The 14,930-nt window shown below is 41.6% G+C and overlaps 1 protein-coding gene across 2 annotated transcripts in view; it reads right to left on the bottom strand.

The window, feature by feature from the left end:
* Positions 1 to 7,728: 7,728 nt before the first annotated feature.
* KLHL4 (kelch like family member 4) overlaps positions 7,729 to 14,930 on the bottom strand; it is a 163,308-nt gene continuing 156,106 nt past the window's right edge. For both annotated transcript variants that reach the window (XM_043974797.1, XM_043974798.1), the window contains 2 exons: positions 11,640 to 11,811; positions 7,729 to 9,403 (listed from right to left, as the gene is read on the bottom strand). In XM_043974797.1, the coding sequence (XP_043830732.1) occupies positions 9,344 to 9,403; positions 11,640 to 11,811 (232 nt within the window). In that variant the 3' untranslated portion in view covers positions 7,729 to 9,343. The remainder of the gene's footprint in view (positions 9,404 to 11,639; positions 11,812 to 14,930) is intronic.

Here is a 14,930-nt window from a genome sequence, read left to right as displayed (position 1 = left end):
CCCTGCCCTCGCCCTCAACCTCAACCTCCCCTAATCCATAAAAATGAAGTTCTTTTAGTGTCATCATCTGGTCATTTCATATACTGAAGAAAAGAGAAGAGGAAAGAGGAGAGCAGAAGAGAGGAGAACTGCAAGATAAAAGGGATTATGAAAAATATCTTTCTCCTAACCCCCAAGAAGGGGAAAATGGAGAAAAAACCTCCACAAAGCACGCTGGGAAAATATTCATGATACCAAGGGTGACAGGTCATAGAGTGCAGGACTGAATCAGAAGAGAACTGGGTTCTAGTCCTGATTCAGTGGCTTTCTAGCTGTATTACCTTGGACAAGTCAACATATGACTTTGAGCCTCAGTTTCCTGATCTAAGAAATTGATGCTATCTCTCAGGTCTCTCCCATCTCTAACATTGTACAGTTTGGAAATCGCTGCCTGCTTCTCCAGGAGCCAGATAGGGGAGTGTTGGGGCTGGGAGGGTTCTGAGTCCCTCCTTCTATAGCTTCTTTTGAATTCATATCTCAAGAGCAGTGCAGACTGAGAAATCAGGTCCTCTGTCTCTGGTGCCTTTATAAACGAGTCAAATCACATTTTTGCTTTTCAGCCACCTCTTCTGCTGGATGCTATGTGTTTTTTCCCCGAACCAAGTTAAAATATAATTGGGAAATATGTTCACAAAAAATAAAAATATGTCTAAAGAAAATAAAAATGACATTTAAAATTTAATTCAATATGTGGCCTACAGGGATCTCTATACCCAGATCAGTAGCCTTCATTTCTATTTGAGTTTGACACCACTGGTATAGGACACATCTCACAGCTCCTGGTACTGCCAGGCCTGGAAGACCCCTCTCTCTTTGTTGAATGCTTACACAACTCCCCTTGGGTGCAGCAGTGTCTCTACTGGGAGGGCTGCTCACCTGGATTCCCAAGGTCTGCTCCTCTTCTCATGGCCCAGTAGGCCAACTCTTCTCATTACTCATTTGGATGCTGCATGTTCTTGATTTGGCATGTGAACTTCAAGGGGGGGAATTGGAAGTCAAACAAAACCTTTAGTTAGTTAAGAGCCCCAAACAGAGGTTAGGTGACTTGCCCAGGGTCACACAGGAAGTATCTGTAGCTGAATTTGAACTGAGGTCTTCCTGACTCCAGGCCCACTCTATCCAATATGCCACCTATCTGCCTTCAGAAAAACAAACACCTGGGTTCAAATCCTGTCTTTGAAATAAATTCTTAGCATTTAGCTACCAGCTCACAGGCAGGTCATAATCAGGCTGATAAACTGGCAAATCACTGAATTTTGTATTCAGAGACTCAGTTTACCCACTGACTCTGCTTATTCTCTAATTTCAGCCTCATAGTAACCTTTCATGGTAGGCAAAGCTAGGCAGTCAGTAAACCTTGATTAAACAGCCACCGTATGCCAACATTGTGCTAAGCTCTGCGGATCCAAAGCAAGGGAAGAGATGATCTGTGGTCTCAAGGAGCTTGTCACCTAACATGGGAGACAACATCGAAGCAGCTGCTAGCACGATGCCCATTTTACAGATGAGTCAGACAAGCTGGGTTGAGTTTCACCTCTGATACTTAAGTATCTGTGTGACTTCAGGCAAGTCCCTCCTTCTCTCCAAGCCTCAGTTTCCTCATCTGTAAAAGGCTTAGATGATTTCCAAGGTCCCTTCTGGCTCTAAATCTCTGATCTTCATTTGTGAAATGGTGTATAAAAGATTGCCTAGAAAAAGGGATCATGAGCAGACGATGAGAAGAAGAACGTGGGGAAACAGCATTTGTCAAGAAAGGCAAAACCATCACTTTTTAATGGTACTGGCTGAAAAGACACGATCAGACAGCGCCACCTGGAGACCAGATTGTGTAGTGCAAATGATGAGAATGGACAGCTAGTTTACCTTGGAGAGGGGCTGGGGCTGCCTTTCCTCAGGTGTTATAGGTTCCTTAGATTAACGACCACAGGGAGGGCGAGGGTGGGGAGGGTCGAGGTCTTGCTCACTGCAGCCCAGCTGTCAAGAGGTCAGATTAGCATAAGAAAGCAGATGCGTAAAGGTCTTTTCCAAGGCATCCCCTGGATAGTAGCATGCATCTACAAGGTAATTAAGAGGCTGTGCAGAAGGCTGGTGACAGAGCCGGACCTGAAGAACATTCTGCTTGTGGGAGATTCAGGAAGCCTTGTCTCCAGGTAGACAGAATCTGGATTTGTGCCTGGCTAGGATCATCCCTTTTTTAGAGCTGAAAGAGACCTTAGGAGTCTGTTTTCTGACACCTCCCCTCATCCCCTCTTTTTTTTTTTAAAGCTGACCACACTGAGGCCCAGAAAGGGATGGAAACTTGGAGCTAGAATTCAAAGCCAGATCTAGTATTAAAGCAATTTGTGCACAAAGGACTTGGAGAAGGGACTAAGCATTTATATAGTACCTGTTATGTGCCTACTTACTTATTTATTTGTTCATTCATTCATTTATTTTTGAGGGGCAATGAGAGTTAAGTGACTTGCCCAGGGTCACACAGCTAGTAAGTGTCAAGTGTCTGAGACTGTATTTGAACTCAGGTCCTCCTGAATCCAGGGCCGGTGCTTTATCCACTGCACTTCCTAGCTGCCCCTATGTGCCTACTTACTAAGCACTTAATTGCTAACATTTATGTGCCTACTATGTGACAGGCACTGTGCTAAGCACCTGAAAAACAGCTTATTTGAGCCACATGACAATCCTGGGAGGTGGGTGCTATTATAATTCCCATATAATACAGTTGAGGAAACTGAGGCAAATAGAATTAAGTAACTTGCCCAGGGTCATCCAGTTAATAAGTGTCTGAAACCAAATTTGAACTGGAGTCTGGCTGACTCCAGGCCTCCCAATATATCCACACTACTGCTTAGTTGTTGAAATCAACAGTGTGATGTGACAACAGCCCTGAAGTTGGTCATCAAGGTTTTATTAAGTTCTTCCTGTGTGAAAGCACCTTGCTAAGTGCTTTGCTGGTGATACAAGAAAGACAAAAACAAGCAAACCAAAAACACAGTTCCTGCTCTGGAGGAGCTCAGATTCCAATGAGGGAGACAGCATGTAAATAACAAGGTGCAGACACAACGCATATAAAGGGAAGTGACTAGGGGCAGCTAGGTGTCGAAGTGGATAAAGCACCGGCCCTAGAGTCAGGAGAACCTGAGTTCAAATCTGATCTCAGACACTTGACACTTACTAACTGTGTAACCCTAGGCAAGTTGCTAAACCCCAATTGCCTCACCAAAAATAAATAAATAAATAAACAAACAAACAAATGAATGAATGAATGAATAAATAAAAGGGAAGGGACTGGTGTGGGTGGGGACAGGAAGGGAGAGGGAGCCCAGCATTTCTGACATAGGGAACAACAGGTGCAAACGAATGGAGATTGGGAGATGGGTGACATAATAATAGTCAATAAACAATTTACTGAGCACTCACTGTGCTAAATGCTGGGAATATAAATAAGAAAAAGAAAGAGGATTCTTACCCTCAAGGTGCTTACAGTCTGATGGGAGAAGACAATATACAAAAGGAAGCTGGAAACGGGAGGGAGAAGTACCCCCACATGGGGCATGGTGGAGAAATTGGAGAAGTTCCAAGTAGTTCAGCCAGGTGAGAAGTGAGATGTTGGAGGAAGTGGGAATTGGTCAGTATAGCTGCATTATAGCAAGAATAGAGGGGAGTGAGGTGGAGGAAGGCTGAGAAGGGAAGTCAGTGCCAGGTTGTGCAGACCTGTAAATGCCAAACAGAATACATTATATTTGATCTTGGAGGTATTAGAAAGCCATTAGAGAAAGGGAGACTAGTTAGAAGATATTTTAGTCATTTAGACAAGAAATGAAGATTGGAACTAGGGATATGGCTGAGTGGAAAGGAGGAGACATATATATATATGTATGTATATGTATATATATGAGACATATATATACGAGATATATATGTGTCTCGTATACATATACATATATGTGTGTATATACGTGTGTGTATATATATATGTATATATGTGTGTGTGTGTATATATATATATATATATATATATATATATATATATATATATATATATATATATATATATATATATATATATAAAAGACGTTTCAAAGGTAGACGTGAAAAGTTAGGCAATGTGAGGAGTTGGGGATGACACGGAGGCTGAAGGCTTGGGTGACTGGGAGGATGGCAGTAACCTTGATAGTAACAGGAAAGTTTGGAAGGCAGTAAGGTTTGAGGGAAAACATGATGAGTTCTATTCTGGATGTCAAGTTTGAAATGCCTGTAGGGAACTCATTTTGAGATGTCCAAGAGGCAGTTGGTGATGGAAGGTCAGGAGAGAGATTAGGGCTAGATAAATAGATTTGGTACTCATCTACAGAGATATGATAATTGAATCCATAGAGATCTAGGAAGTCTGATAAATTAAATGTATGGAATTTAGAACAGAAGAGAGTGCATTCAACATTGGTAGTAATGCAAGTGGAGTATTATATTTCAGTTGTGGGTACCACATTTCAAGGGGATCAGCAACAAGTGAATGGGTGTCCATAGAGAATAACCAAGATGGTGAGAGGACTGGAAACCAAATCAGTTGAAGGAACTAAGAATATTTAGCCTGAAGGAGAGGAGATAGTAGTAATGTAATGAACTCTGTGTTCAAATATCTGAAGGGTTGCCAAGTAGAATTGGCACTAAGGCGAAGACTGTGTTGGCCAATGAATCAAAGTTACAGCATTAAAAGTTAGAACCTCCTAACTATTGGGGGATGAACATATACCTTCAGGAGGTAAAACCCAGGAAAAAAGTTAGCATAGATGCCCAAATAATCATCTGACCCTTTTGTGGGAGTAAAAACTGGAAATGGAAGTGGCTGCTCATTGAGGAATGACTGAAAAGGTCATGGTATTTGAATGGTCTTGCAATGGCTAAATCTAATGACCTTTTCTCAGTCCTTATCCATCTTGACCTCTCTGTAGCCATTGACCTTTGTTGATGACGCTATGTTCCTTTTTCTTTTTTAGGTTTCCATGACCCTGCTCTCTCCCATAGTCCTCCTGTCTGACCATTCCTTTCAGTCTTTGCTGGATCTTCAACCAGGTCGCTCCCATTAACAGAGCTTGTCCCCTTGGGTTCTGTCCTGGGCTTTCTTCTCTTTCTCTTCTCTTTCTTTCTCTTTTTCCTTTCTTGCTTGGTGATCTTACAGTTCACATGAATTCCATTATAATCTCTATCTAAATGATTCTGTGATCTATATATTTAGCCTTAATTTCTCTCCTGAGCTCCAGTCCTGAAATACCAACTGCCTCATAGACATCTCAGCATGTCCAAAACAGAACTCATTACCTTTCCCTCAAACGAGAGGTGTGTTAGTAAATATTTAACGAACAGGTCTGGGGCAGGGAGAAAGTGTACCTATGACATATTTTTAAGGTTTAATGTCTATAATATTAACATTTTCTCCATCACTTTCTTCAGCCAGTACAATCAACAAAACAGTATATCAAGACTGGTCTGTGGTGTCTGCTAATTTCTGAGGTATAAATGCTTATACTGAACATTTAATCATTGAGAGCTATTTTGATCCGTATATGGCACACCTGTGCCTTAAAGAACTGATGTATTAAAGTCAAGGACACATCTATCCTCCCTGTCATCCAGACTTACAACCTTAATGTCATCTTTGATTCCTCATTTGTAGTCACCCACCACATCCATTCTCTTGCCAACTCTTGTCATCTTTACCTTCACAATATCCCTCATATATGTCCCCTTCTCTTTGACAGAGCCAGCACCTGGTGCAGGCCTTATTCACTTTATGCCTGACTATAGGAATGACCTTCTGGTTAGTTTCCCTGCATCAGTCTCTCCCCATGCCAATTCAGTTTCCACTCAGTTGCCAACGTGATTTTTCCCAAGGCATAAATCTTATCTTATCAGCCACCTACTCAAACACCAATGGTGCCCTTTTACCTCCAAACCCAGATTTACCATCCTTTATGTGACCCTCTTCAAGTTTCCTTGTACATATTCTTATACTCTCCTCTCCTCCATGCACTCTACATCTCCCACCTCTCTACCTTTGCACTGGCTGTCCCTCATGCCTGGAATGCTGTCCCTCTTCACTTCTGCCTCCTGACTTTCCTGACCTCTTAGAAGACTCAGCTCAAATCCCACCTTCCTTCCCCTTTGCCACTAGTGTCTTCTCTCTGAGATGATTTTCCATTAGGTTTAATTATGCATCTTGGTGTCCAAATATGTGTGTAATTACATCCTGGGATATCTAGGCTGGAGGATTAGTGAAAGACCAACGCCCTTATATTTGTGTTTAATTCCTATATGTGTGCATGGTTTTGTTTTTCCCCCATTAGAATACAATTTCCTTGAAGTTTTGTACTTTATAAATTCTCATTGAATTGAGCTGGATTGAAATCCTGCAGGGATCTCATTTCATAGCATGGCCTATCACTAGAAGTTCTATCTGACACCATGTGTAAGCAGTGGCATGCCAAGTGTGGACAGTTAAAAACAAGTGCAAAGGGGGACCTAGAACAAGGCAGTTGTGCTGGCAATGAGTTCAATATGCGTCCTTACTTAGGGAAAGCCAATGAGCCAATGTGAATGTAGTTGTTCTATCCCTTAAACCCCATGCATGTTTCCCCCAGAAGGGGAAAATCTGGGAGTTGTGGTGGACTGTAAGCTGTGTGTTGTCAACAGTATGCTATGGTGCTGATAAATTTTTTTGAATGAATGAATGAATGAATGGCTGTTTCCCTGGACGGACTGATTATTGCAGTAAAAAAAATCAATCTGGTAATTGTTCAAACACAGGTGTTTACCTGTATTGTCAATATGGTTATAAACTTTCTTAGAACTATTGAGATATATTTGTTTTGGTGTCAAAGATTTGTACTTTTTGTTGATTAGCAAGAGATTACTGATCTGGTTACCTCTAACTGATATTTTAATTTCTCCTTCTGGGCCAAGACAGTATTAGCAGTATCCTTTCCCCTCCAGTTCTTCTCCCTTAGATACAAGAGGAACAACTTTCTTCATCTAATTCTAGTTGTTTTAGCCCCACCTAGGCCTGTCTGCTTAAATGCCACATCACCCAAGCCAGCAAAGCAGAATCTTGAGGCAAACTGCATTGCTCTTCTAATACCCTGCCTTTGGATGCTATGAGACCTGAAAGGTGCATGTGCCCTGCAAGGTAGGGTACAGTACTCATGGATAATAGATGAGCAAGAAGGAGGACAAGGCTGATCTTCCAAAAGGGCTTCTGCCTGTGACCTTACAAGTGATGACCAAAAGTATCTTCCTATTTATGGCTTGCTCACACTTCTAATCCTAAGCTACAGTAAGCTTGGAGCAGAAGTCAGAAGACTTGGGTTTGAACCTTGTCTCTGCTACTTATTAGCTAGCTATATGGCCTGTCTCAATTTCCTCCTCTGTAAAAGGAGGGCAGTGGAATACATGATTTCTCAAATCCTTTCCCCCTCTGAGTCCTATTATAGTGATAAGTGTCCATATTAAATTCTTTTTTTTTTTTGGTGGGGCAATGAGGGTTAAGTGACTTGCCCAGGGTCACACAGCTAGTAAGTGTGTCAAGTGTCTGAGGTCGCATTTGAACTCAGGTCCTCCTGAATCCAGGGCCAGTGCTTTATCCACTGCGCCACCTAGTTGACCCAAGAATCACTCATTCCTTCAGAGAAAGCCACGTTTATTTGAAGTCCACATGCCAAATGCCAAGTATCATGTTGTGCCAATTGCACCACAACATTAAAAACCAGTAAGATTGATTTGCTTTCTATACCATTCTGTGGAGATTCTTAAATTTGTCTTCACAACCAACAGTAAAAAGCCCATTGAAAGCAACATGTACTCACAATCTGAAAATGAAATCTAATTTCACAACTTGAAAAATAGTGAAAAAGAGACTTTCTCAATGGTTTATCCTGAATAATTTTATCGCTAAATGAAAGTTAGATTTTTAAAGCGAAAATAGTCACTACCCAACTACACTTTTATGTTTGATTAGACGTACATTCTAAACATTCCTTATTGGAACCTTACAAGACTGAAATAAGCAAAAACAACAACGGCAATGGAAAACAACTTCCTGACATATGAAAGAAAAGTGTAGGAACAATCATGCACGTTGAACACTGTGGTGTTTCCAAGAGATCACCAACCTTCTATGAAGCTTGGCTCCATCTCGAATTTTGATCTTTTTATTTTTATCTTTTAGCAAACACAATCAGCTAATGGTTGATAATCACTGAGTTCCCAGGCATGTCTGAGGACCCTATTACCCACTCTCTGGTGGTGGCAGGTGGTGCTTTGAAGTTGAAGCCACAGTTTGTATCAATGTGACAAATACAGGGTTTTTTAATGTATGAGTTGGTTTTATGAAAGGCCCCTAATCACTTCTTGTTGCCAGATCTCACCCGTAACAAAATATAAGGAAAGTCCAATTTGTGAGTAAGTCCTGGCAGATGGTGAGTGAAGAAGTCTGTTTTCATGGAGAAGGTAACAAACTGTGATCAGCACAACAGCAATATGGGTCAACTGACTAATTTTTAGCATTTCTTTGAGGCAGCATTGGAGTAAGAGAAGAATGCCTTGCTTGAAATTTAGACAGATTTGAAAGTTCTTACTTTAGAGCTTCAGATGTTCACTCTGATGTTCAATCATAATATTTTAGGTAATCAGAGAAACTTTTTTTTGGCAAGGGACAATCCCACAGCATTTGCCAATTCTGAAAGTTTTTTGAAATGGAAAGCTTCTAATAATACTGTGGAGGTTTGGAAAATATATTAAATAAAGCCTCCTTTGGGTGTGACTGAAGGACATAGAAATGGGCAGGGTCTTAGAGACCATCAAGTCATACGATCACAGATTCAGACCTGGAAAGGACTTTAGAGATCATGGAGTCCAATCTCCTTCATTTTACAACTAAGGAAACTGAGGCCCAGACAGATTAAGTGACTTGCCCAAGGTCACTTGGTAGCAAGTGGCAGACTCAGGATTTGAACCCAGGTCCTGTGACCCCAATACCAAGTTTCATTAAACAATGAGCATTTTCATTCAGAAGACTGAAACATGATTTACCGGATGGGACTTTATATGAATCAACTGTGACAACACTTTTAGGTGGCTGTCATGTGTAATTCCTGCTTGGAAAATAAAGAAACTCTAAATTTAGTTTGGAATCCTCTACCGAGTCTGATATGATTTGGATATTTATTAGCTAGCTCCACACAAGTGCAGCTGCTACTTCCAATGGGTTTGGTTTCTCCTTCTCCTCCTACACTGGTTCATGAGCTGGATCTCATTAGGGCAATTTCACGACCACCACGCAAGCGCCAGCTCTTCCAATGTTAACAGGAACTTCCTGAAGAGAAAGAGATACATGTTGATGTCATTGAATGAGACCTCGAAGAATGGCTGTTAGTTTCTGTGGGGACTTATATTCAGGAATGCGAAACCTCTCTAGGGAATATAAATGTTAGAAGGGACATCCAAAGGTACCTCCTTGCATGGATCCATTTAACGATATGTCTTGGGATGTCTATGACACAGGAGGAAGCTAAGGCCCAGAGAAGGGAAATAATTTTTTCCTAGTTGATGGGAGAGCCAAAACCAAGAAAGGGTCTCTTGACCCTGGAGTGTGGTGGTATTTCTGCTGTACCTCATCCTTGGGGCTCAGATAAATCTCTCCTTCGTCTTCCCTTTCTGTCATGTGTGCATGAGCCTGCCCCTCAGCATGAAATTCCTGCACACCCCAGTTACATATGGTGATTGAGGGGGAGCGACTGAAATAACAAACTAAACTTCTCTTTTCCATCATCCAAAATTCCCCTTGTGGATAATACTTCACACTAAGGCTTTTTCTCTAGAGGTTCCTGGTACAATAAATTTACCTGGGGTGGGAATCTGTACATGTTAGTACTGGTTGCTACATTCGTATGAGGAACAACTTCTGTGTTCAGCATGGCTGGACTGGAGAGTATGTGAAGAGGTAATGTTCAAGCTACCTGGAAAGGTAGACTGGATTCTGATTTTGCTAAATGTCAGACAAAGGAGTTCTTCGTGTTTTATCTTGGAGGTATTCTTTTAGAGAGCTCTTTGGGCAGGGGAATGGCATGGGGAGACTGATGCTGTAGGAAAAACTTCTTTCACAATCCCGTGGAAAACAGACTGGAGATGGGGAGAGACTTCAGGCAGGGATACCCAGTAGGAGGCCACTGTAATAGTCAAGGAAGGAGGGCTGACAGCCTGAACTAGAGTGGTGGCCCACGTGTGAGGGGAAAGGATACCAGCCATGATGTAGGGCTGGAACTGACAAAACTTGGCAACTGACTGTATATGGGGGAGAAGGGGAGGGGAGAGTCAAAGATGACACAGGCTGCGAACCCAGTGACTGGGAAAATGGTGGGGCCTTTGACAAAAATGAGGCAGTCACAACGGGGAGGGTTTGAAGGGATCTATGTTGAATTTGGCATCAGAGGACCTGTGTTCAAATCCCAGCTCTATCAAGTGATAGAGCTATCAAGGTCACTACTTTGTGACCTTGGGGGGAGTCTCTTAACCCCTTCAGACATCAATTTCTTCATATGAAGGATAAGAGGGTTGGACTAGGGAACCTCTCAGGTGTCTTCTGTTTCACAGGAAGGTTCTCAGGATCTCAGCTTTTAATAATGATGGATTGGTTTCTGTCTCTAAATCTATGATGTGAGGTATTTTCCACAGCAAATATATACCCAGGGTTTCAGGTTTTGTGTGTGTGTGTGTGTGTGTGTGTGTGTGTGTGTGTGTGTGTGTGTGAGAGAGAGAGAGAGAGAGAGAGATTTAGGGTTAAGTGACTTGCTCAGGGTCACACAGCTAGTAAGTGTCAAGCATCTGAGGCCAGATTTGAACTCAAGTCCTCCTGAATCCAGGGCTGGTGCTCTATCCCCTGTGCCAGGTTTTCTGTTTTTCTTTTTTAAAGATTGAGGTCTTTATTTGTTCAGGTTTATTGATTAGGTTTATTGTTTATTTTACTTGATCCAAGTGGGCAGAACTATGGACAGTGGTAGAAATGAGGGGGAATGAGTTTTATTTCAGTCTAAATAGTTAGAGTCATCCCCAACTAGCATGGGATGTGCTGCCGTGGGAAAACATATTTCTTATCATGTAGAAGTCTTTGAGTAGAAACCCTCAGAGGTGGGGTTGTCAGGGATTTTCTAGAGAGTATTCACGCTTCAGATGGGGGCTGGGCCGGCTGGCCTGAGAGGGCTCTCTCCCCAGTAAGATTCTGATTCTAATGTATTTCACAGATCCGAGAATCCTGGCCCCCTCTTTGCACTCTGCTCAGGAGGTCACAGAATTCCCAAGAGCCGGACTACCTTAATTTTTTTTATTTTTTATTTTTTGGGGTTTTTTTGGGGGGGGGGGTGAGGCAATTGGGGTTAAGCGACTTGCCCAGGGTCACACAGCTAGTAAGTGTTAAGTGTTTGAGGTCGGATTTGAACTCAGGTCCTCCCGAATCCAGGGCCGGTGCTCTATCCACTGTGCCACCTAGCTGCCTCCCCTTTATTTTTTTAATACAGGGAAAAGTGCTCTGGGTATGAGTGTTTCTTTGTTCTTACCTCTGTCCATTCATTATTTTGTGCATCATAGGACTCGACCGTGTTCAAATAGGAATGCCCGTCATATCCTCCCACTGCATACAAGCGGTCTCCAAGAGGACAGACCCCGACGGCATCACGAGGGATACTTAAAGGTGCTACTGTTGTCCATGTGTCTGTTTTGGGGTCATACCTAAGAAATTTGAGAAGAAAAATTGTGGGGAGGCAATCCAGAGGGAAGACAGTTCAAAACTGCTATCCACACACATATAAAATATACATACATATATACACACACCTATATACGTCTGTACAAATAAAGATATACACATATATTCTTCAAACACACAGGTATATCTGAAAACAAAGACTGACAGTATTTTTCAGAATGCTCAATAGCCCGCCACAATCAAGTTGGGACTATTTAACAGACTGCATGTCTTCATTTAGCCACTAGAGGACTCTCTAAGCACATTCTAAATCTATCTATCCAAAAATGTCTTTGTTGGGATTCAGAGAGGAAGTCTTACGTTTTCTGTTTGTGTCCCAGGAAGAAAAACTACCCCCGTTGACCATAATTATGCTTTTTGGGCAACTCTATGTTCTTTTTTTCCACAAGCTGAGCTCCTTACCCACAATACCCTCGCTCCCCCCTTTAGAGTCCTGTGCCTGTCCTGCCTGTGTAAGGGCTAAAATTGAAAATAATGCAGAACGTAATTGCATATTCTTTGGCTTTGGCCATGAAAGCACCTTGCATTTAATACTGTTTGCAGGAAGCACTGGTCATGCTGTTACTTTGTCATTCTCCAGTCATTCTCCACTATATCTGTCTCTTTTTTCAGGGACCCTAGATTTTTTTTCCATTTCATTTTTAAGTTAACTCCTTTTCTCTGAACCTTCTCTGTCAGTGGGATGGAAGAAAATCCAGTTATCCCCACTCATTGGGAAGCCTGAGGAATTCTTGTTCCAAGGTTTAAATCATTTTCCTACCTAGAACAGGATAATAAAATAAATAAAAGGGAGAACCAACCAAACAATACACTCACCTTAACCCTGGTTACCAGCCCCTCTGATTTTATTTTTGTCTACTAAAAAATCAAATGGTAAGTTCATTTTATTAAAGAAAAATAATTTTACGATATTCTACTTATCTCTTCTATCACATTCTGCTTTGTTCCATTTCTTTCTAGTTGAACATAATTGAAACATGTAATTTCTCCTTTATCTGACCTCAGAACAATTTGTATTCCTTTAATGTGCTTAACAAGTTCCAGTTGGTATCATGTTTGTTATCACACATATATTATTTTCTCCCAAATGCATTCATTATAAATTCCTTGACGGCAGGGATTATACATTCTTTATCTTTGTATCTCCCCACAAATCTAGTCCAGTGTATTGCACAGGGCAGCTATCAAGTAAATGTTCAGTGAATGAATGACTGAATGAACTTGTTGTCTGTGCACTTGGGAGGGATTTTTTAAATTGTATGGATTCAACTTAACATTAGAAGAACCAACATATTAAATCACTTAACTTGTAGCACCATGTACTATGTTATGTATTAAGTGGTGACATTCTTAAACACTCTTCTGAATCCACACTAAATCCTCAGTTCAACAAAACTGCTATGACCACTTGCTCTCTATGAGTATAGTCACATGTATGAATAATAACTCATTGTAGATAGATGGGGTGGTTTGGTTTTGTTTTTTACAAAATTGCTCTAAAAGATTTAGAATTTTGTGTTTGTGTGGTAACTAACTAAATCTGGCTAATATGAACAGTAGCCAGAGGACTGAGTAACGAATGCCCTGTCTTTCAATGGTTAAGTGCAGGACAAATTTCAGCAACACTGCTATGAGTAAAGACCTTCAGGAAAAATGATCTGGCCCATATGTTTAATGACCAACCTAAAGAAATCCCTCTGCATTTGGTTTCTTTTTCCCCTTAGATATTAGCTATACATCGCACAGCTGAAAAGGCACTCACAGTGAGCAGGGTGTGGAGAAAACCAAGTTTCCATTCTTGTTTTGCCAATTACAAGGTATGTCCACATGACTTTCTGCACCACTGTAAAAGGGCTCACCGTCATCCTCACTCCTATCTCAACCCAAATTGCCTTTTGGTGGCATTTGTGAACAACTGGGCCTGAGCCTCCTCTTTATTTTACAGGCCAGTAAAAGTCTTGGTAAGAGCTACCTATTTTGTCACATTTTTTGCAAGGATGTTTGAACATGTTTGGACTATAGGTTTAACAGTTTCCCCCCTTTTTTGTTGTTATTCAAGAGTAATCACATAAAAGGGAAGAATGGTGAGTTGGGAAATGGAATGCTGTCAGTCTGCATGAACAAATGAGATAATAGATGGAAAGCAGTCTGAAAAGTGCTATATAAAGGCTTGCTAGTATTAATAGTATTATTGATATTATTACTGTTATTATTGTTAAGCCAAGTGCATTTGAGAAAAAAAAAAAGAGTTCTTGTTCCTCCTTCTGTAGATATTTGCAAGGGAATTTAGCTTCCTTCGGACCTTTATAGAACAAACTGAACTGCAAAAATACTCCACAGCTACCAAATCCATGTCCCTTTTTCTCAACTCCTTTTTAAAATTTTTTTTTGTGGGGCAGTGGGGTTAGGTGACTTGCCCAGGGTCACACAGCTAGTACATGTCAAGTGGGCTGGAGTTGAACTCAGGTACTCTTGAATCCAGGGCCAGTGCTTTATCCTCTGTGCCACCTAGCTGCCTCTTAAAAATCCTACCTTTCTTTTTTTCCTTTTCTTTCTTTTTCTTTTTTTTTTCGGGGGCAGGGCAATGAGGGTTAAGTGACTTGCCCAGGGTCACACAGCTAGTAAGTGTCAAGTGTCTGAGACCGGATTCAGTCTCAGGTCCTCCTGAATCCAGGGCCAGTGCTTTATCCACTGAGCCACCTAGCTGCCCCCTTTCTTTTCTTTCTTTTTAAAATTTTTTTTCCCCTTCAACTCCTTAAAGTCAAGTCCAGGGGAAAGCCTGGTAGATTGGGAGGCTGAGGTCCTGGCTTCCAGTCCTGACTTGATTGCTTTCTACCCATGTGACCTGGAACAAGTCACTTGTCCTCTATTGGCTTTGATTCCCTCATTGGGAAAGTGAGAGGGTTGGAAGAGGTGGCTTTCAAGGTCCCATCCAGCGCTCTCTATCATCTGGAGATGATCTAGTATTATGTGAGGCTTGCCTTGTAACAGGATGAATTGGCCAGGGTAGGGTTGGGGGTGGGCATCTGATCAGGGGGCGGGGTACACTGCCTGAAACCCATGTCCCAGGTGCATGAGGAAA

The sequence above is a fragment of the Dromiciops gliroides genome, chromosome X, assembly GCF_019393635.1.
Source record: "Dromiciops gliroides isolate mDroGli1 chromosome X, mDroGli1.pri, whole genome shotgun sequence".
Classification (NCBI taxonomy): Eukaryota; Metazoa; Chordata; class Mammalia; order Microbiotheria; family Microbiotheriidae; genus Dromiciops; species Dromiciops gliroides.
This window is presented reverse-complemented; position numbering and strand designations above follow the sequence as displayed.